The 22,295-nt window shown below is 45.8% G+C and overlaps 1 protein-coding gene across 1 annotated transcript in view; it reads right to left on the reverse strand.

Moving 5' to 3' along the window:
* The window catches only part of PTPRT (protein tyrosine phosphatase receptor type T), a 748,756-nt gene that overhangs the window by 413,687 nt on the left and 312,774 nt on the right, over window positions 1-22,295 (reverse strand). Inside the window, exon 6 of the mRNA XM_064571786.1 lies at window positions 9,890-10,186. Coding sequence (XP_064427856.1) covers window positions 9,890-10,186 — 297 coding nt within the window. The remainder of the gene's footprint in view (window positions 1-9,889; window positions 10,187-22,295) is intronic.

The following is a 22,295-nucleotide window of genomic DNA, read 5'->3' on the forward strand; positions in this document are numbered from 1 at the left end:
ACAACTGGATCTGTGTAGTAAGGCAGAGGCAGAAGGAGATGAGACCAGAGAGGCAGCCAGAAGTAGCTGTGGCCACGTGGGGCCCTGAGAGCCACTGTAAAGACTAGGGTTTTTTCATCTCAGTGACGTGAGAAACCGTTGGAAGGTTCTGAGCAGAGGGGTGATGATATGATATGCCTCATGGTTTAACAAGATCATCCTGCCTGCTGTGCTGAGAAAAGAGTGTAGGGGCCAGAGATGAAGCTGAGTGAGCATTTAAGAGAGTACCGCAATAATCCAGGTGGGACATCACAGTGGCTTAGACCAAAGAGCGAGGAGTAGAGGCTGTAAGCAATGGTTGAGGTCATGCTATTGACTGAAGGATAAGCCAAGAGAATGTGCTGATGGACGGGATGTGGGAAGTGGGCAGGGCTGCTGCTTCACCCAAAGCAAAGGGGTGCCAACCACAGACAATCCACGTTGAAAGGTATTCAGGGCCTTGGGTGTGATAAAAGTGAGCAATCAAGGTTTTTGACTCAAGCCACTAATAAAAAGGCAGTTGGCATTAACGGAGATGGAGAAGACTGTGGGAGGAATGAGTTTGGTGATGGCTGAGGGATGATCAGGAGGTCAGCTCTGGACGTGTTTAATTCCAGAGACCGATTAGCAATCCAGCTGGACAGGCTGAACAGGCAGTTGGATAAATGACTCTGGGGGGCACGGGAGAGGTCCAGCCTGGAGATACCAATTGGGGAAACCATTAGTATACCATTGGATTGTAAAGCCAAGATATTAAGAGGATATAATTAGGGGGAATCAGTGTGGATCAAGGGTCAGCAAACCATGGCTATAGCCAAATGCAACCAGCTGCTTGTTTTATAAATAAAATTTTATTGGAACCCTGGCACACACATTCATTCCTACAGTCGGAGTGAGATAGTTGAGGTGGAGGTTACAGAGGTATTATAGGTTATTCTAAAATGGCCCCTTGCCCATGACTAACAGAAATTTTGCAAAGATCCTTGCTTTGGTTTCTTTCTAGTTACACTCCTTTGATTAAAATCTTCATTCCATGTCTGATATTGGCCACACACCACTGAGTGTGTCCTCTTGGCAGAGAGTACGTTGAGGGCTTTCCATACAGACTTTCATGTAGAACATGCTAAAGGGGCTGGTGGAATTATCACCCCATTTCACAGACGGGGACATTGCAGTGCCAAGTATGCGAGTAACTAAGGCTGCCTAACAACATAGTGAATGGAGCCTGAATGGAGCCTGCATTCGTCTGACTCCAGAGTGTTTTCTGAATCGGCCCTTTTTTCCATATTCTAGTGGATGTGGGTTCAGAAAGGCTGTAAAACAGTGTCACCACCTCTGAGTAGCAAAGCCAGGTCATCTCAGCCAGGGACCAAGGCTCTTTTGGCCACACCACACTACTGTTCCAAAGGTCGAGATGTCCTTCCAACGGAGCAGACTTACTTTTTTTGATTCAACTGGGTCCTTCCCCCCCACCCCTCCCCATTGTGAAAAGACCCAGAAAGATTTCGCTTTCATCTTATCTTCTAATTCTGTGTTACTTTAGTCTTTTTTTTTCTTTATAATTCTTTAATGAGTCCACATATTCCCTTCCCACAATTTCATTTCTTCTTGTATCTAACAGCACAGAACTTTCCATCCTTCTGACAGAGTTCTACAACAAAGGTTAATTACTTTATAATTTCATTCCCTTTAAAAAAAAAAAGGCACACTAAAATTGCTAATTTTAACTGTGCTTCTTGTCAGTAGGTTCATGTAAATTCACTGTAATTAAACCAGATGTTTTCTTGTGCCTAAAAGTCAGGTGGTAATTTAAGGGAAATTTTCATTTCAACATAAAGGGGGACAGAGTGTAATCAAGGGAAGGTTTCTCCTTTCCTGTTTTCCTTTCTTCTTCCCATTTTCATATCTGGGAAGTGGGGCTGGTAGTGGTGAACCCTGTGGGCAGTACAGGAAAGTCAGTCAGCTCATGTTGAAAGCACAGAGCCCCACAGAGTCAACAGAAGTTCCCATCCTGTTTCTCTTGTCTAGGTCTTTTTTTTTTTTTTTTTTTTGGCCTCTCCATTCCAGGGGCCACATTTGTTGGCTGGTTGGTTCATTATAAACAGACTCAGAACTAACTTAAGAAAAAATCAAAATAATTTGAAAATGGTTTGAAGGTCACCAGAATCTGTAAGTGTGTCTGATGGAGACAAGACAGATTTCCCAGTCTTGCTGAAGGAAAGATTTTTTTTTTTTCTGGATAAATTTTTACATTTTAAGATGTCAAATACTTTTTTTTTTTTTTTTTTTTGGAGAGAGAGAGGGCATGCAAGGCGTTTGGCAGGGGTAGGAGGGAGGGAATAGAGAATCCTAAGCAGGGGTTTGATCCCACAACCCTGAGATCATGACCTGAGCCGAAATCAGGAGTCAGATGCTTAACTGACTGAGCCACCCAGGAGCCCCACAAATATATCTTTTTAATGGAACTTTGCAGGGGTGTATTAGTAAATGTTTCACAACCAACTTCCCAGGAAAAACAAAACACCAACATGTTTGCCAGTACCCACAGTGTAAAGTCGCCAATATGACAATTTTGAGCAATGAATATGGTATCACATAACTAAGAGGTGGGAAGAGAGGCTAATGAGCAGCTCCAGCAAGCCAGAATGAGTTGGTTCTGAGTATAGATAGCATACATTAACACCTATCCTCCCCTTCTTAAGCAGTGCATATAAACAGGGCCCTGAGATACGGGGAAGAGGCATGGACTTTGATATCAGATAGTCATTCACTCACCGAACAGTTAACGAGCACCTACTATGTGCTTGGCAGATAATAAATGTGTGTGTGTGTATGTATGTACATTTCAGATGATGATGAGTACCATAGAAAACAAAGTACAGACAGTGTTGGGGAGGTTTGGTAGGTTATCGGATTATCTAATAGATGGTCAGGGGAAAGAAATCATGGGCAAGATTTCGGGATCTGTTAACTGGCTCTGCCACTTGTTGCTTGGAAGCCTGGGACAGGTTCCTTGAACTCTCTGAGCCTCAGAGTTCTCTTCCCCAAAACCATATAAAATCCAACATTGCAGGATTTGGTGACTCACTGCAAGAATGAAGGACATCAGCACAATGCCTCGGTCAACACAAGCATTCAAAAACCACAACTGCAGTTCTCCTTACCTTTTATAATATCTCAAGGTCATCTTTGTAAACCTCAAAAATGTATTGGGCTCTAGTTAAACAATGCTTTCAGGACCTGCTAAGCTGTATGTATAACTTTTTATCCTTCCACCAAATGACTGTGGACTGTTGCCTTGTTATTTACTGCCTTTTATACTTTTCTTCTCACTTCCCTCTTTTCTAGATTTCGTGTGCTGTGTCTTGTTACTATACACACACCTGTCCCTAGCAACATGCAGCCTCCGTCTAGCTTCCTATCAGCTGGGGAATCAGATACTGAGACTTCTAGAAACGCACACAAAATACAGGCACGCACTCCTGAGACACGTCAGTCTTCCCTACAATGCAAGGCCATTTACCATATTAAATTAAGTAACATATGTATTATACATCACTAATCATATTACATACCAATTGTATTACTATATTCTGCACATATTATTAATTATAATCAATTATATTTTATAAACTTACTATAAATTATATGGGAGCCTAAAATTCCTTATTGTAAAATAGGAAAAATAATACTGTTTGCTTTCTCGTATTTGGTGTTAAGATGAAGGAATCTACATTGCTAGTGAAAATGTAAAATGAGAGTGACTGGGTGGCTCAGTCGGTTAAGTGTCTGCCTTCGGCTCAGGTCATTATCCCAGGGTCCTGGGATCAAGCCCGACATCAGGCTCCCTGCTCAGTGGGGAGCCTGCTTCTCCCTCTCCTCTCTGCTGGTGCTCTTGCTCTCTTTCAAATAAATAAAATCTTTAAAAAAAGAAAAAAAAAGGAAAATGTAAAATGAGTGTCGACATCTAACAAAACTGCATGTTTGTTTCTCTTTTGACCCCAGCAATCCCACTTGTAGGAATTTACTGGGAAAATACAACTGCACAAATACCAAACCGCGTAAGCATGAGGCTATTCGGTACAGGATTATTCGTCATAGCAAGTAATGGGCACAACCACAGGGTCCATAGCACCCTGTGTGAATAAACCATGGCCTATCCACATAACTGAGCCTCATGCAGCTATCAGAAAGAATGATACAAATCTGTACACACCGATAGGGAGTGACTGCCAGAGTATATTATGTGAACAAAGACATGTGATGTGCAGTATATCTTTTGTGCTGTCTTTTATATAAAAATAAGAACAAGAGAAACGATTTTTACCTTTTTTGTAAAATGAACTATAGGAAGAATAGTATCTGAAATGAGTAAAAATGGTGACCTTCTGGGCGCGGACAGGAACAGTATGACGGTGCTACTACCTCTGAGCGTACTTTTTTTTACGTAGTTTTGACCTTTGAACCATGCAACTGTTTTGATTTTGAAAACAATAAAATTAACTCAAAAGGATGGGGAGGGGGAAGGCAGACCTTACAACTGAAACAAATGAACCTAACTGGGCATCAAGTCAATAATAAAACCGCACAGATAAAAGACTAAGCCTTGGAACATGGTATTTGGGCTGCTTCTGGAGAGAGAAACTAAAAAGAAAATCTTTAAGCTAACATACTAGATTTCCTGTTTTTTGGGGGGATTGGTATTGTAATTCTGAAACTATTTTATATGCATTGTGGGATGGAGCAAATGAAGAAACGTGTGGATGGTGAGAACCAGGGTTCTCACAGTGGGAGGAAGGAGACCTATGTATAGAATGAGGGTAAGAGGTGATTTGAATCAGTACAACCTTAAGACTTAAAACAGATAAGTTTCATCCCTCCATTCTACCTACTTGAAGAGTCTAGAGGTGGTGACACCCCACTGGATCAAGCTAAGATGTATATCCTAATGCCAAAATCCCACTCTCCACTGAAAGCAACCAGGAATCCTTAGGTAAGTGGTTGACTTCAGGTCTGGGTCAGAGATATTACAAGGATCGTCTAGAATATTTTGTTATGGCAGAAGCAAGGAAGACTAATGAAAACATGTCAAAAGAACCTAGGAGCCAACCCACTAGCCACAGATGAGACAATGCGAGCACTGAAGAGAATTATAAATAGTACTGGATTTTAATACAAGGAGTCAAAAACAAATGATCTATGAGTCAACAGGAATACTAAAAATGGAGAAGGGGCTGGGGAGAGAAAACCCTTCTATAAAGAAGAATGCTAATTAGTACATGTAGAGGGAAGGATAGATTTAAAATTCAACCTTTTAGGTGTCTGGGTGGCTTAGTAGGTGAAGCGTCTGCCTTCGGCTCAGGTCATGATCTCAGGGTCCTGGGATAGAGCCCTGCACTGGGCTCCTTGCTCAGCGGGGAGCCTGCTTCTCCCTCTCCTCCCCACTCTCGCTCTCTGTCACTATCTCTGTCTCTCTCAAATAAATAATTAAAATCTTTAAAAAATAATAAAATAAAATTCACCCTTTTATAAATACCCGTGTAGTAACCAAATCAGGTGAGGATTATCAAGGAAGCTAAAACCACTGGGTGAGAAGCCCATGGGGGAATCGGGCACTCACCAGGCCTCAAAGCACCACTCTACAGTGAAGCTGATCTCCAAAGGGAAAAGGACCGTATTTACAGCAGAGGGACTTAAATCTAAGTGACCAAAGGCAGTCTGTCAGGGGCTCTCTGACATTATGTAACTCTAGATACCCCACAGTGAAAAACATACATCACCAACCAACGTGGCATTTTTGCCAAAAATGTCGTTTTCTGGTTTTGTCACATAACAATCATGCTTAACATAATTGGAAATGTGAACGTGGATTGTCTACTTATTTTTCAAGTAATGCTAAGTTTCTTAGATGTTCTATAGTATCACGGCTGTGTAGGAGAACGTCCTTACCCTTAGGTAACGTACGCCCTCAAAGAGTTGAGAGATCAGATGTTGGAATTTCTGCAATTTACTTTTAAAGACTTAAAAATATTACATGTATTTTTATATGTGATATCTCCATTTCAGACATACCATACGTATATATGAGTAAGAAAATGGACCACGGTGTTCACCAACGGTGAATCTAGGCTAAGGGTTCACATGTCTTCTTTGCACTACTCTCAATTTTTCTACAGCTTGGAAACATTTCACAAGAAAATCTTGGGTAGAAGTCATTATATCTAACACACCTAGTAGTGCCTAGCATGGGGTTGGCACTCGGTAAACCAAAGTGGTAATCAAAGTGAGACCATCATCAACATTGTTTTATGGCTCGAGGTCTCATACGGTTCCATTTCATAATCGTGACTGTGGTCTGGGGAAAGGCAGAGAAGGAAGCACTAAATAAGTAAGCCACAGTTTTGTCTGAGTCATCTGTGAAAAAAAGGAAAAATAAAGAACCCACTTGGTCTCATAGCTGCTTCCCAACTGAAGCAATGGGGCTCAGTGGCCATGAGCTTCTTTCACCTGCGGTGGATTACTCTGTAAGCCCTCCAAGGCACTGGGACACTGAAATTACCAATTCTACAGATTTCCCAGAAGACAATTTTGGAGCAGAGATAAAAGCAGCATGAATCCAAGCAGCTCAACCCGAGAGGCTGCTCAATGGTTCCCTGAGGGGGGTTTCAGTTCATCCACTGGAGCCATGATCCATCCTCAGCCTGTCCTTGCGGTGAATGAGCTCCCCACAAACAGAAATGGTGCCTCTTCCCTCCTTGGGAGGAATGGAACCTGATCCCAGCACAGAGAGGGGTCTGTGCTCCTGGGCAGTCTTCCCTCAGCACAGCAGGGCCTGGGGTGGGGCCTCGGCATAGCTGGGAGACTGAGGACCGCTGTCTTGGAGGTTGGTGTTTTTAATATGGTAACGTCCACACATCTCTGCAGAGTAGGAATTGATGTTTTATTAATGGTGTTTAATTAAAGTTTAATTTCAAAGCATTGCTGCTCTGGAGTTATTTTGATAAAGGCTTTGTGATTTCCTCCTCTCCCCCGGTGACAGGAAGGAGAAAGGGAGAGGTTGGGGCATGGCTTAAAGACGGGACTTGGGATTTGCTATTACACATGTAGGTAATCCTCAAAAAGCAGCCCGAGGTTCACAGAGCATCCTGGAGGAAACACTCAGAGCTGCTCCTGGACCAAACCCTAGCATTCATGTGGACTCCTGAGTTTTCACGCTGAGTTTCAACAGCGGCAGCTCCCCCCTGTCTAATAAACCCTTACCACTGAACCAGCCTTCCTGCCCTGCCTCTGCATCTCAGATCAGGCACTGACCACATCACCACGCCTTGAGAGTCTAGGTCATATTTTCTCCAACCCGTTGGGAGTGCATGTCTAGAACTCTGGAGAGGTGTCCTAGGGCAGGCTGTTGGTTTCTGCATTGCTTGTGCTATAGGATCCTTTGTCAAGACATTTTTTCTTCTGTGATTTAATCCAAATGTAGCAGCCACATTCATTGAAAACCTACAGTTTGCTGTATATCATTCCAATTTCTTTTTTTTTTTTTAAGATTTTATTTTTAAGTAATTTCTACACCTAACGTGGGGCTCGAAGTTACATCCCCGAGATCAAGAGTCACATGCTCTACCAATGGAGCCAGCCAGGTGCCCGCATTCCAAATCTTTATATACCATTCCTTTCAGTGAGCATAACAACCTATCAGGTGGCCACTATTTGTATCTGCATTTGAGAGGCAAGGAAACCGAGGCACGGAGTGGGTAAGCAGCTTGTCCCAGGTATGCGGCTCCAGAGCTCGCCTTCTGTAGCAGCGCATCCTTGTACCTGCTGGAGAAGGCGTTGTGCATCTCTGAAAATGGCAGAGCCATCCAGGGAAAGGGCTGGCTGCAGATGAAGCCCAGATTGGATGCCCACCCCTCTGTTGGAGGTCGGATGAGAAAGGTTTCACAGGGAGCAAGGCACTTAGGTCGCCTGATGAGGCTGATCCAGGGGACAACTGTGCCCAGGGGACAGAGGTTCACTGCAAGGCAGGAAGGTGGGGGGCAAGGTGACAGAGGCTGGGTCTCCACTGCAGTTACTATCTAGAGAAGCAGAGTCTGCAGGGACGATGTCCTGCAGTCATTGTGACGATGAATTTAAAGGGTGGTCACGAAGGGTCCGCCACGTAGGTGGGTTGTGTAAAAGTTCCAGTTGTAAGATGGGATTTGGGAGAAAGGCGAATTGGGGGACAGGATGAGCAGAGGGTGGCACACTTTCCTCTTTCTCCTTAGGGGACTTTGCAGCTGAGGATGTGGGTCTGGACCCCAGCGGGGGCCATCACTCCAGGTCCGTGAACTTGCTTAAGTGAAACAAGAGTGCTAGGTGGGATGGCCACGGAAGAGGATCTGCCTTGAGGTTCTAAGGCCCACCTGGGTCAAGTGGAGATAGGGGCCTCACAAGGCTGACAATGACAGTGCTCTGCCCATTCCTTCCCATCCCTTTATACCATTGTTGTACCCCTCCACCTTTTGTCTGCATGCGTAGACAGCCAACACTTCCTGAGAATTTCCTCCCCCAATCCTCCCTCTGCATCCCAGCCCTAACCACGCAGGCAGCTCCCTTCCCTGATCGGGGGCAAGACTGATGCATGACCTGACCTGCAGAGTTCTCCTGGAGACCAGGTCGCAGCCCCCTTTGCTGGACATGGCCTGAAGTTGCACCTTGGCCTCCTGCCCTTCCTTGTCCTGCCCCCACCTCCCTTCCCAGACTCCCCGGGGAAAAGTTCCTTCATCCATCACCTGCACGCAAATCTCTACCTCACAGTCTGATTCCAAAGAAGTAACTAAAGATGCCCCCACGAAGCCAGGTGCCTTGGCTGAAAGGAAAACTGAAATACAGCCATCGAAAAGTGTTTTCTAGGTAAGTCCTAGAACCAGCAAGTTCTGTCCTCCCATAAATAAGATACTGCTCTGGTAGAGTTCCATGGAAAATGCAGCGGAAGCCTGGGAGGGAATACCCATGGCGGCTTGGAGCAGTCAGGGAAAGCTTCTTGGAGGAAGCAGCATGTGAGCTAAGACTTGAAGATGAATGGAGCTTGTCTCACAGACATGGAGAGAGAGGCCACAGCAGTAGGAGAAACAGCATGGGCAAGGACAGAGGGTGGGAAACATGGTGTGTTCTAGGAGCTACACGTGGCTCTGGAGTGCTGGAGTCTCGAGGTAAGAACCATGCTGGGAGGTAAACTGCATGAAACCCACTCGTCAGAACCTTGTGTGGGCGGGGGAGGGGGGGGAGAAGGGGAGAGGAAATGGAGGATCCCAGGCTCATTTCAGGTCTTTATTTTGATCTACTGGATGCAGTTCACTGACATGAGGAACACAGAACAAGCAATCAGTATGGAAGGGGAGACTGGTTCATTTTTGGATGCTTTGAGCTGCCTGTCAGACATGCGGGTGAGCACTCGGTTCTGGGTGCATCCAATGCCTGTGCTACTTAATTTACGTTTTTTGGTTTTTGGTTTTTTTTTTATTTTAACTCCTGCAAAATCCGGAGTGGTCTGATTCCCAGAGTCGGTGTGCTTAAACGACACAATACACAATACCTGTCTGGGAGGTCCTGGTGTGGTTAAACACTGGACACAGGAGGGGCTATAAAGTGAGAAGAGGGATAGGGGGTGTGGAAGCGGCAAATCTGAGGGCGTGTCCGCGTCTACGGGCACAGCGCCCCCTGGAGTTCTGCAATGCCCTCCATTAAAGACCCCGGCAAAGAGGCGGCTACGGAGGAGGAAATTAAAGATGCAGGGAGAAAGAAAACCGCATCACTGATGGGTGTGGCCCCAGGACAGGTTCAGCGCCGCCTGTCCCCGAGGAAGCACCGCCCGCCCCCCCACCCCACTCACCGTCCTCCTCTGTTTGCACCACCAGCTCCTCGCTCTCCATCCGGCCCTCGGGGTTAGACAGCAGCAGCCGCAGCCGGATGGTCATGAAGGGGCGCAGGCCCCGCAGGGTGTAGTGGGAAGAGGTCTGAATGACCTCTTCAGCCTCGTACTGCTGCTGGTTGAACACGTACTGGTACTGCACGGTGAGGTTGAAGCTGTGGCAGCGGGTCACCGCGTAGCCGAACGGTTCCCACTGCAGGGTCAGCTGCCGAGCGCGGATGTCCACAATCTCCACGTTCTGCGGGCCGTGCACGGGGTCTGCAAGACACACACGCAAGACACGGGGGCTTTGAGGACTGTCCGGAAGCGGGTGAGGGGGATGTTCTGCTAAAACAGGGGTGACCAGCCCTCCAAACTTAGCTCAGCCACAGCCATCATGACTATTGCCACAGAGAATACAATTTAATTAACATTTTTCTGTAAATCGAGCTCTTTTCTTCTTACTTAAACGCATGTATCTAAAAGAAAACGTAACTGTATAAAGGGAAAACCCGAATCACTTGCCATACGTAAATGTTAGCCATTAAAAAAATGCAAAATTGTTAAATTCTTAAAGGTTCATCAGGGTACCCCAGAAAACCACCCTGAGTACCACCAACAGCACACACAACACCCCGGGGATATACTAATTGAGATGGTTGCTGGAGTTCTGACCTGCCTTACATTTAATCCAGCCACATCCTCTCCCCTTGGGAAATCAGCCCCCTCACTCTCGTTAACCACACTGAGGTGCACAGGCTGCAAATCCAGCCACAGGCTCAGCACATGGCACTCAGTCTGTCCACACGGTCACAGGCGCCGCTAACTACACCTTGCAATTTCCCCTCCTTCCACTGACAACACGGCTCAGTCAGTTCAGCGTCTGACTCTTGATTTCCGCTCAGTTCATGATCTCAGGGTTGTGAGATTGAGCCCTGCGTTGGGCTCCGTGCTCAGAGTGGAGCCTGCTTGTGATTCTCTCTCCCCCTCTGCCCCTCCCCCTGATCACACACTCTCTTTCTCTAAATCAGTCAATCTTTAAAAGCAGATATGGTCATGCTTTCACACTCCACTGCCATACCAACCTCTCCCACATGGTCCCAGACCCCCATATATAACACTGGCTGTCTTATTTTACTACCAATATTCTGTTTATACTTCATGTAAAATAGATGCTTTTGTACAAAACAGATTATAACAAACCAAACACTTAAAAAAAAATCCCCACATGTGAAGTCATTCTGTAAATCTTAGGCTTCTGTAAATCTTATAATAGAAGCATAACTTCTTTTGTGATCAGCAACCCCATATGTTCTTGTGTTGACTATCTTAGCTGGAAGTACTTAAGCACTGGCTAAAGATTAAATCAGTATTTTCCCTCTATACTACCTATTGGACTTTACCAAGTTCTGTCACTTCTTTGGGCTCATCTTTTATTTCATTTATAAAATGGGGATAACAGTAGTACTAACCTCACCAGTGGGGGGTTAAATGAAATGTTGTTTGCAGAGCAGTTAGAATTGTACCTTGAACTTAGTAAGCACTCAATATATGGTGGTTTTTCTTTTGCAGCAATAGGAATAGTGATACAAATAATAAGGTTTCGTATGCTGTCTCTACTCTGAAAGTCTTCTAAATGGCAGTGCTGTGAAGCATCCTTATGCAAAATGACGGATTCTATCACCCTAAGAGCATTTGGGGGTATTTGAATTTAGGGGTATTTGCATTCTGTCTCCTAAGAGCATTTAGGGGTAAGGCCGCCCCTGTGCCACCAATGTAGCAGTAGGAAAGAGGGAGGGACTTGATGCAAACTGAGTTCCCTGACCTGCCCCTAGAGGGAAAAACATCCTGTGAACTGTGTCAGAGCCTTGCCAAGGAACACACTTCCAAGCAGTCTTCTTTTGAGCAGGATGCCCAAAAATGTCAGGGAGCCTGGCAAACCAGCCCAGACCTGCACCCGTGCTGCCGGGGACAGCAAGCAGCCTGGCTCTGGCTCGACTGAGTTCACGGTCACTCATACAGCCCAATTATTCATGTTCACAGGTCCTTTGTGTAAAAGAGAGCCAGCGTTCCAAAAGCAAATGGGTGACTTTGAAAATGTGACATTGAACAAGCTGTTGCTGAGGATGCATTGTGCTGAGCCCACACAGAATAAGGTGAAAAGTGTGGTCCCCGTAGTGGGGGTGGGGGGAGGTTATGATGTGGTGTGGCCGATTGGTTTAACAAGTCCTGATGGCATGAGGACAAATGTACAAGTACAGGATGAGCGAGAAACCGCTTGCCTGGGAAGTCCGCAACTCCCCACTGGCCTCGCCCAGCTGGAGCCTTTCTGCAGGTCCAGACGCCAGAACTCTCCCAGCCCCACTCAGGACCTCACGACATGCCTCCTCCGGGGGTGCCTTCAAAACGGACGCCACACCCCAATAAGATCATCACTCCTCGGGCACTCTCACCTCATCTCCTTAGAGAGTGAGAACGGCAACATGTAAGACCCTTTTAAATCCAAGAGTTGACCAACTTGTTAAATATCTTAAGATGTACCAAGCCCAATAAACCCCTGGCCAGACTTATCAAAAAGAAAAGAGAAATGACCCACATCAACAAAATCATGAATGAAAGAGGAGAGATCACAACCAACACCAAAGAAATACAAACAATTATAAGAACATATTATGAGCAACTCTATGCCAGCAAATTAGATAACCTGGAAGAAATGGATGCATTCCTAGAGATGTATCAACTATCAAAACTGAACCAAGAAGAAATAGAAAACCTGAACAGACCTATAACCACTAAGGAAATTGAAGCAGTCATCAAAAATCTCCCAAAAAACAAAAGCCCAGGGCCAGATGGCTTCCCAGGAGAATTCTACCAAACATTTCAAGAAGAATTAATACCTATTCTTCTGAAACTGTTCCAAAAAGTAGAAATGGGAGGAAAACTTCCAAACTCATTCTATGAGGCCACCATTACCTTGATCCCAAAACCAAAGACCCCATCAAAAAGGAGAATTACAGACCAATATCCCTGATGAACATGGATGCAAAAATTCTCACCAAAATACTAGCCAATAGGATCCAACAGTACATTAAAAGGATTATTCACCACGACCAAGTGGTGAATTTATCCCTGGGATTTATCCCTGGACTGCAAGGTTGGTTCAACATCCGCAAATCAATCAATGTGATACAATACATTAACAAAAGAAAGAACAAGAATCATATGATCCTCTCAATAGATGCAGAAAAAGCTTTTGACAAAGTACAGCATCCTTTCTTGATCAAAACTCTTCAGAGTATAGGGATAGAGGGTACATACCTCAATATCATAAAAGCCATCTATGAAAAACCTACAGCGAATATCATTCTCAATGGGGAAAAACTGAGAGCTTTTCCCCTAAGGTCAGGAACATGGCAGGGATGTCCACTATCACCACTGCTATTTAACATAGTATTAGAAGTCCTAGCCACAGCAATCAGACAACAAAAAGAAATCAAAGGCATCCAAATCGGCAAAGAAGAAGTCAAACTCTCACTCTTTGCAGATGATATGATACTTTATGTGGAAAACCCCAAAGACTCCACCCCAAAACTGCTAGAACTCATACAGGAATTCAGTAAAGTGGCAGGATATAAAATCAATGCACAGAAATCAGTTGCATTCCTATACACCAACAACAAGACAGAAGAAAGAGAAATTAAGGAGTCGATCCCATTTACAATTGCACCCAAAACCGTAAGATACCTAGGCATAAATCTAACCAAAGATGCAAAGGATCTGCACTCAGAAAACTATAAAATAGTCATGAAAGAAATTGAGGAGGGTGCCTGGGTGGCTCAGTTGGTTAAGCGACTGCCTTCGGCTCAGGTCATGATCCTGGAGTCCCGGGATCGAGTCCCGCATCGGGCTCCCTGCTCAGCAGGGAGTCTGCTTCTCCCTCTGGTCCTCCATCTCATGCTCTCTCTGTGTCTCATTCTCTCTCTCAAATAAATAAATAAAATCTTTAAAAAAAAAAAAAGAAATTGAGGAAGACACAAAGAAATGGAAAAACATTCCATGCTCATGGATTGGAAGAACAAACATTGTGAAGATGTCAATGCTACCTAGAGCAATCTACACATTCAGTGCAGTCCCCATCAAAATACCATCCACTTTTTTCAAAGAAATGGAACAAATCATCCTAAAATTTGTATGGAACCAGAAAAGACCCCACATAGCCAGAGGAATGTTGAAAAAGAAAAGCAAAGCTGGCGGCATCACAATTCCAGACTTCCATCTCTATTACAAAGCTGTTATCATCAAGACAGTATGGTACTGGCACAAAAACAGACACAGAGATCAATGGAACAGAATAGAGAGCCCAGAAATGGACCCTCAACTCTATGGTCAACTCATCTTTGACAAAGCAGGAAAGAATGTCCAATGGCAAAAAGTCTCTTCAACAAATGGTGTTGGGAAAATTGGACAGCCACATACAGAAGAATGAAACTGGACCATTTCCTTACACCACACACAAAAATAGACTCCAAATGGTTGAAAGACCTCAATGTGAGACAGGAGTCCATCAAAATCCTAAAGGAGAACACAGGCAGCAACCTCTTTGACCTCAGCCGAAGCAACTTCTTCCTAGAAACATCGCCAAAGGCAAGGGAAGCAAGGGCAAAAATGAACTATTGGGACTTCATCAAGATAAAAAGCTTTTGCAAAGCAAAGGAAACAGTCAACAAAACCAAAAGACAACCGACAAACGGGAGAAGATATTTGCAAATGACATATCAGATAAAGGGCTAGTATCCAAAATCTATAAAGAACTTCTCAAACTCAACACCCAAAGAACAAAGAATCCAATCAAGAAATGGGCAGAAGACATGAACAGACATTTTTCCAAAGAAGACATCCAAATGGCCAACAGACACATGAAAAAGTGCTCAACATTGCTTGGCATCAGGGAAATCCAAATCAAAACCTCAATGAGATACCACCTCACACCAGTCAGAATGGCTAAAATTAACAAGTCAGGAAACGACAGATGTTGGCAGGGATGCGGAGAAAGGGGAACCCTCCTCCACTGTTGGTGGGAATGCAAGCTGGTGCAGCCACTCTGGAAAACAGTATGGAGGTTCCTCAAAAAGTTGAAAATAGAGCTACCCTATGGCCCAGCAATTGCACTACTGGGTATTTACCCCAAAGATACAAATGTAGGGATCTGAAGGGGCATGTGCACCCCGATGTTTATAGCAGCAATGTCCACAATAGCCAAACTGTGGAAAGAGCCAAGCTGTCCATCGACAGATGAACAGATAAAGAAGATGTGGTATATATATACAATGGAATATTATGCAACCATCAAAAGGAATGAGATCTTGCCATTTGCAACGATGTGGATGGAACTGGAAGGTGTTATGCTGAGTGAAATAAGTCAATCAGAGAAAGACATGTATCATATGACCTCACTGATAGGAGGAATTCTTAATCTCAGGAAACAAACTGAGGGTTGCTGGAGTGGGGGGTGGGGTGAGAGGGATGGGGTGGCTGGGTGATAGACACTGGGGAGGGTATGTGCTATGGTGAGCACTGTGAATTGTGCAAGACTGTTGAATCACAGATCTGTACCTCTGAAATAAATAATGCAATATGTTAAGAAAAAAAAAAGAAGAAGATAGCAGGAGGGGGAAGAGTGAAGGGGGGGAAATCGGAGGGGGAGACGAACCATGAGAGATGATGGACTCTGAAAAACAAACTGAGGGTTGTAGAGGGGAGGGTGTGGGAGGATGGGTTAGCCTGGTGATGGGTATTAAAGAGGGCACGGTCTGCATGGAATACTGGGTGTTATGCACAGACCACTACATCAAAAACTAATGATGTAATGTATGGTGATTAACATAACAATAAAAATTAAAAAAAAAAAGCCATGTTAAATATTTTCTGGGGGATTTCCAATGTGCCCTTAAAGCACAAATGAAGCTATAAAAACAAAACACTGTTGATGGCCAACTGCACGGTGTTGGGTTCTATCACCTGCATCATCTTGTGACCCTGTGAGGGAGGGACTGACTGCCAGCCCCACTTTACAGATGAATAAACTGAGGCCAGAGAGGGCCAGGAACTTGTGTAGAGTAGCAAGACCAGCAAGTGGCAAAGTGGAGTTTTTGAACTTCTGTGTACCTGACTGCATACCTAGTGTGCAAAGTCAGAAGCCATACCTGACCAGAGGGGTCTGGAGAGAGTCCGGGCAGGTGCCACGCATGCCCTAGAGGGAAGCGGAGCCAGCCTCTCCCACCCCCTCTCTTGCACTCTGCCTGCCACCTTGCCCCTCCCTGCTGGAGCTGGGCCATACCCTCTCCTGCTTTCACTCCTGTTCACTTTGTCTCCTCTCTGAAGATGTCCTTGCTGAGTCCCTGGGCAGAGCTCAGTGGCTCTTTCTCCTCTTGTTCACTGTTTCTTTATATATTCGTTTTCCGTAGTCGGCAGCTTTTCAAAAGTTGGCCCTGGCCGCTAGAATGTAAGCCCTGTGTGTCAGAGCAGGTGCGCTGTCTGCCCGTCCCAGGAGCCTGCATGCAGCCCAGAGACATGCACGGGAGGGCCCCAGGGAGTATCAAGCCAACGGACAGATGCCCTGTTTTGTAGACCTCACCCCCATCTGTGAGGAAAGCATCACTAGTCTCGTCTGAGAGGAAGGCGGAGCTCTGTGGGCTGTGCCACATAGCGAGTGCGCGGCTGAGATCTAAGTCCCCCAGGGCCCAGTGCCCCTGTGTTTGCACTGCGCTGGGATAGCACAGGGCATGGAGTCAGCACGAACCTGAGGCCATCTGGGGAGGATGCTGGGAGGAGGCCGAGAACTGAGGCCGAAATGCTTGACCCTCAGGAGCCAGGGGCCCGCTGGAGAGGGTGATGCGGGACTCCGTCACACTTAGTGCTCAGCTGACCGCTGGCCTGTCTTCCCACTGCTGGTCTCAGCTTCTCCAGAATTCCCCCCCCAGCTCACCTGCGCAGCTGTGCACTCTAACACCTTTCTGCTCTTCTTAAAGGAGGTAGCAGGCAGAGGCACCTTTTCCAAGAGGGGAAGGGATGGTGCAAGCCTGCCACGGAGCAGAGACTCCCTCCCAGAGCGGGAGGGTCAGGGCAGTGGGAACATTACTCGCTTCCTTTGAGCCCATGCCTCTGTCCTCAGGCCACAGGGAACAGTGGAGCCCGGCGGGGCGCAGCTTGAAGCCAGACTCTGGCGCTCACTAGCTGTGTGACCTTGGGCAAGCGCACTGCATCTCTGAGCCTCCATTTCCTCGTCTATAAAGTGGAAATTATTGCACTAATCTCAGAGGTCTGTTAATGAGCATAAAATGAGCTGTAAAGGGAGAGAGAAAATTGCCTCTGTCTAACAGTGGGCATTCCTCTTAGAGAAAATGGCCTTTCTTGGAGAAATGCCTTAAGAAATTTATTTGGAGCACAAGCTGCATCCCCAGGGCCCTGGGATCAGTTGTGCTCAGCCTTCAGAGGAAGAGAAAAATGAATCCACTTGTCGGCTGAGGTTGAACAGGAGAAGATGGGGGCGAACAAGGTGGTAGAATGTTCCCGGGAGCCCAGTGGGCCTGTTCTCTGTGTGACTCCGAGATCTTCAACAGGGTCCTCAAAATAACACAAAAGGGTTTAGACCCCCTGTGGATTCTAGAAAGGACTGAGATCTGCATGCCTCCCTTGGGCCACTGAAATACCACCTGGGAACACAGGGACCGGAGTCCGAAGGCACTTGGGAAATATGGCCACATGTGTTACTGATAACCTTGAGGCATGACTTTGGGGGTTTTCCAGAGTACGAAAATTAAGAAGATCAAGGAAGGCTCAGTTCCTATGCAAAAGGCAAGACCTCCGGTAGAGCTGTGGGTTAGACAGGTGTGGATGAAAGTGTTTGAAAGTTTGAGAACTCCCACTCCAGAAAGGGAAAGACAGTGGTTACTGATGACATAGTAACTCTGCGCTAGGCACTTGCATGCTGAACAGAATTCTCTGGCATAGAAAATCAGGGCCAATGAAGGCACGTGACTGACCCAGAGCCACACAGCCAAGTCCCCAGCTCTGGGCTCCCACAGCACTTTGCACAGGTGTCCAGCCCACTCAGCATTTGTCACACTTTCTAGGAACTGCTTGTTCATTTATCTGTCACTCCTCCCAGGCTGCCAGGGACCACATTCTGTTTGTCCAGCAAGCCCCAACACATGGTGCAGGGTCTGTCGAGGGGCCAGTTCATGTCTATTAAACCGTGATGAACAGATGGTGACCTGTTCTTGGGAACTGAGCTCGGACCCTTGACTCTACAGTCCCAGTTTCGTCCCCGCCACGATGTCACAGCGTCTTTATGGTGAACATATTTATTTTTGCATTCAAGCAAGAAGAGTGTCCTGAAATCCACACAATGAAAACTAGTTTTCAAAATGTGTCATGGAAGCATTCATGCTTTTAGTCTGACCCCTCCCCCCAAGCCTCAGCCTCCAAACCCAGCTTCTGCTCTGGTAATTGTCTGTAGCACGGAGAGTCCTGGGTTTACACTGGGGTCGGTGTAAACAAGTTGGAAATTGCCGAGAAAGCCTCGTGTGTGCAGTGGAGATTGGTTTGTTGAATTTACATCTCCCATGTAAATATGTCCAAGCTTCGAGCCTAGGGTGGTTTCAGCCACCAGAGAAGGCCATGCCCTCATAACCTTCTTAAGTAACAGCCTCCAGGCCAATGAGAAGACAAACAGTGGGAAGAGAGTGTGGCTTGTCTGGGAAGCTGGAATATCTTCCTCTGATGAAAAATCCAAGCGGCTTGGCCTCTGGGTAAACTTTCTCTCTGCCCTTATACCTGACAACTGGGGCCCTGTCCTGAGCCCCGTGCATTAAGGAGCCCACTCTAGCCCTCTTTGGCCTGTGCCCTCCTCCTGCAGCAGGAGTCAGAGGGCCTTTAAAGCATCCATCTGCATCCCGTGCTCCCTATTCTGGACCAGGACCCAGGTACCTGATACTCCCAGAATTCCCTGCCCCAGTGCCCCAAATTCACTTCTGGGGCCTGTGTGAACCTCTTCCTTTGGTCTGCCCTTCCTCAGACTATATCCCATGTGTGTGCATCCCTAGGCCCAAGGGGTAACCAAAGAATGGTCATTTGGGGGGAGTGAACAGAACCTGGACATGAGGACTGAATTGGCCACACAGGTTTGTGTGAGGCTTTTAGTGGGGAGGGACAGAGTCAGAGGAAAGGAGAAGGAAGGGGGCCACGGGCTCTAACTGTTCTTGCCCCAGACCCTATTGTGTTCTTGCACAGGTTAGGGACAGATGTGTGTGTGGGTCTGTGTGTGACTGACTGACTCATGTCTTCAGAAGCCCCCTCATTCCCACAGCTGCCTCTGGAAGGCAGGCTGGTCCTCCTGACCTCCGAGCACTTCTCCTCTTTTGCATGTTAGATCTTACTAATGTACCATTTCTTCCCGAAGTGCCATTTTCAACCTAATACCTGAGACCAATCTGCAACATATACCCTCCCACCTCCAAACTCCCTTCCTCGTTTCCCACAGGTCACTCCTCAAATCCTACATTGGGAAAGCCAAGCATCACATCCTGAATCCTCCCATACCTCCCTGCTCTTGCCCATGTTCTTCCTGCTGCTTGGGATGCCACTGGCAAATCCCTAGTCAACAGATTCCAGGCCCAGCACCAAAGCCACCCTTTCCTTGTAACTTTCTCCAAAAGCCTTCCTTGTCCAGGTGCAATGGGTGCCTCCATCATGTTTTCTTTAGCCCAGTAGCACATCTCCTCTGTACATCTTCTCAAACTGCAAGTTAGTCGTTCATAGGCTCCGTTCACGTTCACCTGCTCCCATGTGAGTCCTTAGATCTCTTCATTTTCATAACTAGAACACATGGCTGCTTAATAAATAAACTGAGGAATGAGTAAAATATAGAAAGTAGGTGATGGCTGAAGACCAAACCAGAATTAAGCTCCTCCCTGCCGCAAGGGAAAAGAAGAACGGGGTGAATCAGGACTCTCTTCACACTCCAATTGTGAAGGTAGTTATGTGGTTAAGTCAGAATTTGAGGCTTTTTTGTTCTCTGTGGACAGCTTCCATTCCTACTGTCAAAGGCAATAGCTGTAGAATCTCCTAATGACCTTAATCAAGGCAGAACATCTTATTAAAAAAAAGAGCAGCAAAGCAGATTTCCAAATCATGAATTTTCTATTTATTCATCTTTGCATGTGGAGTTGGCTGTAACATATGTACTGTTCAAAGTTGAACCTACATTGAGATAATTTGGGGCATGGGGCTGAAAATGTGGAGGTGGATAGCTTGTATGTAAAATTAATTTTTTATCCATTTGGAGATGCAATTTGAATTCCTTTCAAATTAAATTGCAATGGAGTCCTAGGCAGCTGGAAACATTATTGCCAGTATAATTTGACACTGCAAGAGCAGTAATACGTTGACAGATATTTCGATGTGACCATTAATTTGCAATTTCTGCATGGAAATGATACACGAAGGGAGAAAAAGGTAAAAGGAACAAAATTAAAATCCATCTTCCTTCCAGCATCATCCAAACCCACTTTCGTGCTTACTTTCCACCACCTCCTTTACTTTGTTGCAGATGCTTGGTGGACAAGAATTTGTTGACTATTACCACAGACATCTTATAGAAGGAGGCAAGGACAGGAATCCAGAGGCTTCTGTGGAGAATGCTGGTACACTCACCATCCAGAGTCACCGGGTCCTACTCATCCTGATGAACGGAGTCCTGCAAGGCTGGGAACATGTTACCTTGTGAGAAGGTGACTAGCTGCTATTTCTTGTAGCAGTGAAATAAAGAAGGTAATTCCTGTACATGTTCACTGACTCATTAATTAATGAAAAACTACTCTTGAGCACTGGAGATGCCATGGCATAGTACAAACAACACTGGCTCTGTGAACACCTGAACCTAAAGCAAGTCATGTGTCCCATCTGCATCTGTGCTGCATTTTTTTTTTCCCATGCAGAACGTGGGTGGTATTCCCTGCCTTTCAGGGCTGTAAGGGGAACTAAGGAGAGTCTCCACCAAGCTCTTATGTGGGACTAGACACAGCTGTGCTCCCTCAAATACAGCTCCCACCTACGGAAGGGAGGCAGGTGGAAGAGCCATTAAGATAGAATAGGAGTCCTGTAGGTAACTGGCCTGGTTCTCGATCTCGTTGGTTGTTGGGTTCATGCTTTTAACCAACTATGGTTAGGAGCCAGCAAGCTTCCATTAATGCGCCTTCGGATACTGCTGTATCTAGTCCTTTTTTTTTTTTTTTAATTTTATTACGTTATGTTAGTCACCATACATTACATCATTAGTTTTTTTTACATTTTTTTATTATGTTAATCACCATACATCATTAGTTTTTGATGTAGTGTTCCATGATTCATTGTGCATAACACCCAGTGCTCCATGCAGAACGTGCCCTCCTCAATACCCATCACCAGGCTAGCCCATCCTCCCACCCCCCTCCCCTCTAGAACCCTCAGTTTGTTTTTCAGAGTCCATCATCTCTCATGGTTCGTCTCGCCCTCTGATTTCCCCCCTTCATTCTTCCCCTCCTGCTATCTTCTTTTTTTTTTCTTAACATATATTGCATTATTTGTTTCAGAGGTACAGATCTGTGATTCAACAGTCTTGCACAATTCACAGCGCTTACCAGAGCACATACCCTCCCCAGTGTCTATCACCCAGCCACCCCATCCCTCCCACCCCACCCCCCACTCCAGCAACCCTCAGTTTGTTTCCTGAGATTAAGAATTCCTCATATCAGTGAGGTCATATGATACATGTCTTTCTCTGTTTGACTTATTTCGCTCAGCATAACACCCTCCAGTTCCATCCATGTCGTTGCAAATGGCAAGATCTCATTCCTCTTGATGGCTGCATAATATTCCATTGTATATATATACCACCTCTTCTTTATCCATTCATCTGTCGATGAACAGCTTGGCTCTTTCCACAGTTTGGCTATTGTGGACATTGCTGCTATAAACATCGGGGTGCACGTACCCCTTCGGATCCCTACATTTGTATCTTTGGGGTAAATACCCAGTAGTGCAATTGCTGGGTCATAGGGTAGCTCTATTTTCAACTTTTTGAGGAACCTCCATACTGTTTTTCAGAGTGGCTGCACCAGCTTGCATTCTCACCAACAGTGTAGGAGTGTTCCCCTTTCTCCGCATCCCTGCCAACATCTGTCGTTTCCTGACTTGTTAATTTTAGCCATTCTGACTGGTGTGAGGTGGTATCTCATTGAGGTTTTGATTTGGATTTCCCTGATGCCAAGCGAGATTGAGCACTTTTTCATGTGTCTGTTGGCCATTTGGATGTCTTCTTTGCAGAAATGTCTGTTCATGTCTTCTGCCC

Source organism: Mirounga angustirostris, unplaced genomic scaffold, assembly GCF_029215605.1.
Source record: "Mirounga angustirostris isolate CCGP_5_RB_7025 unplaced genomic scaffold, mMirAng1.0.hap1 SCAF_10, whole genome shotgun sequence".
NCBI classification, from domain to species: domain Eukaryota; kingdom Metazoa; phylum Chordata; class Mammalia; order Carnivora; family Phocidae; genus Mirounga; species Mirounga angustirostris.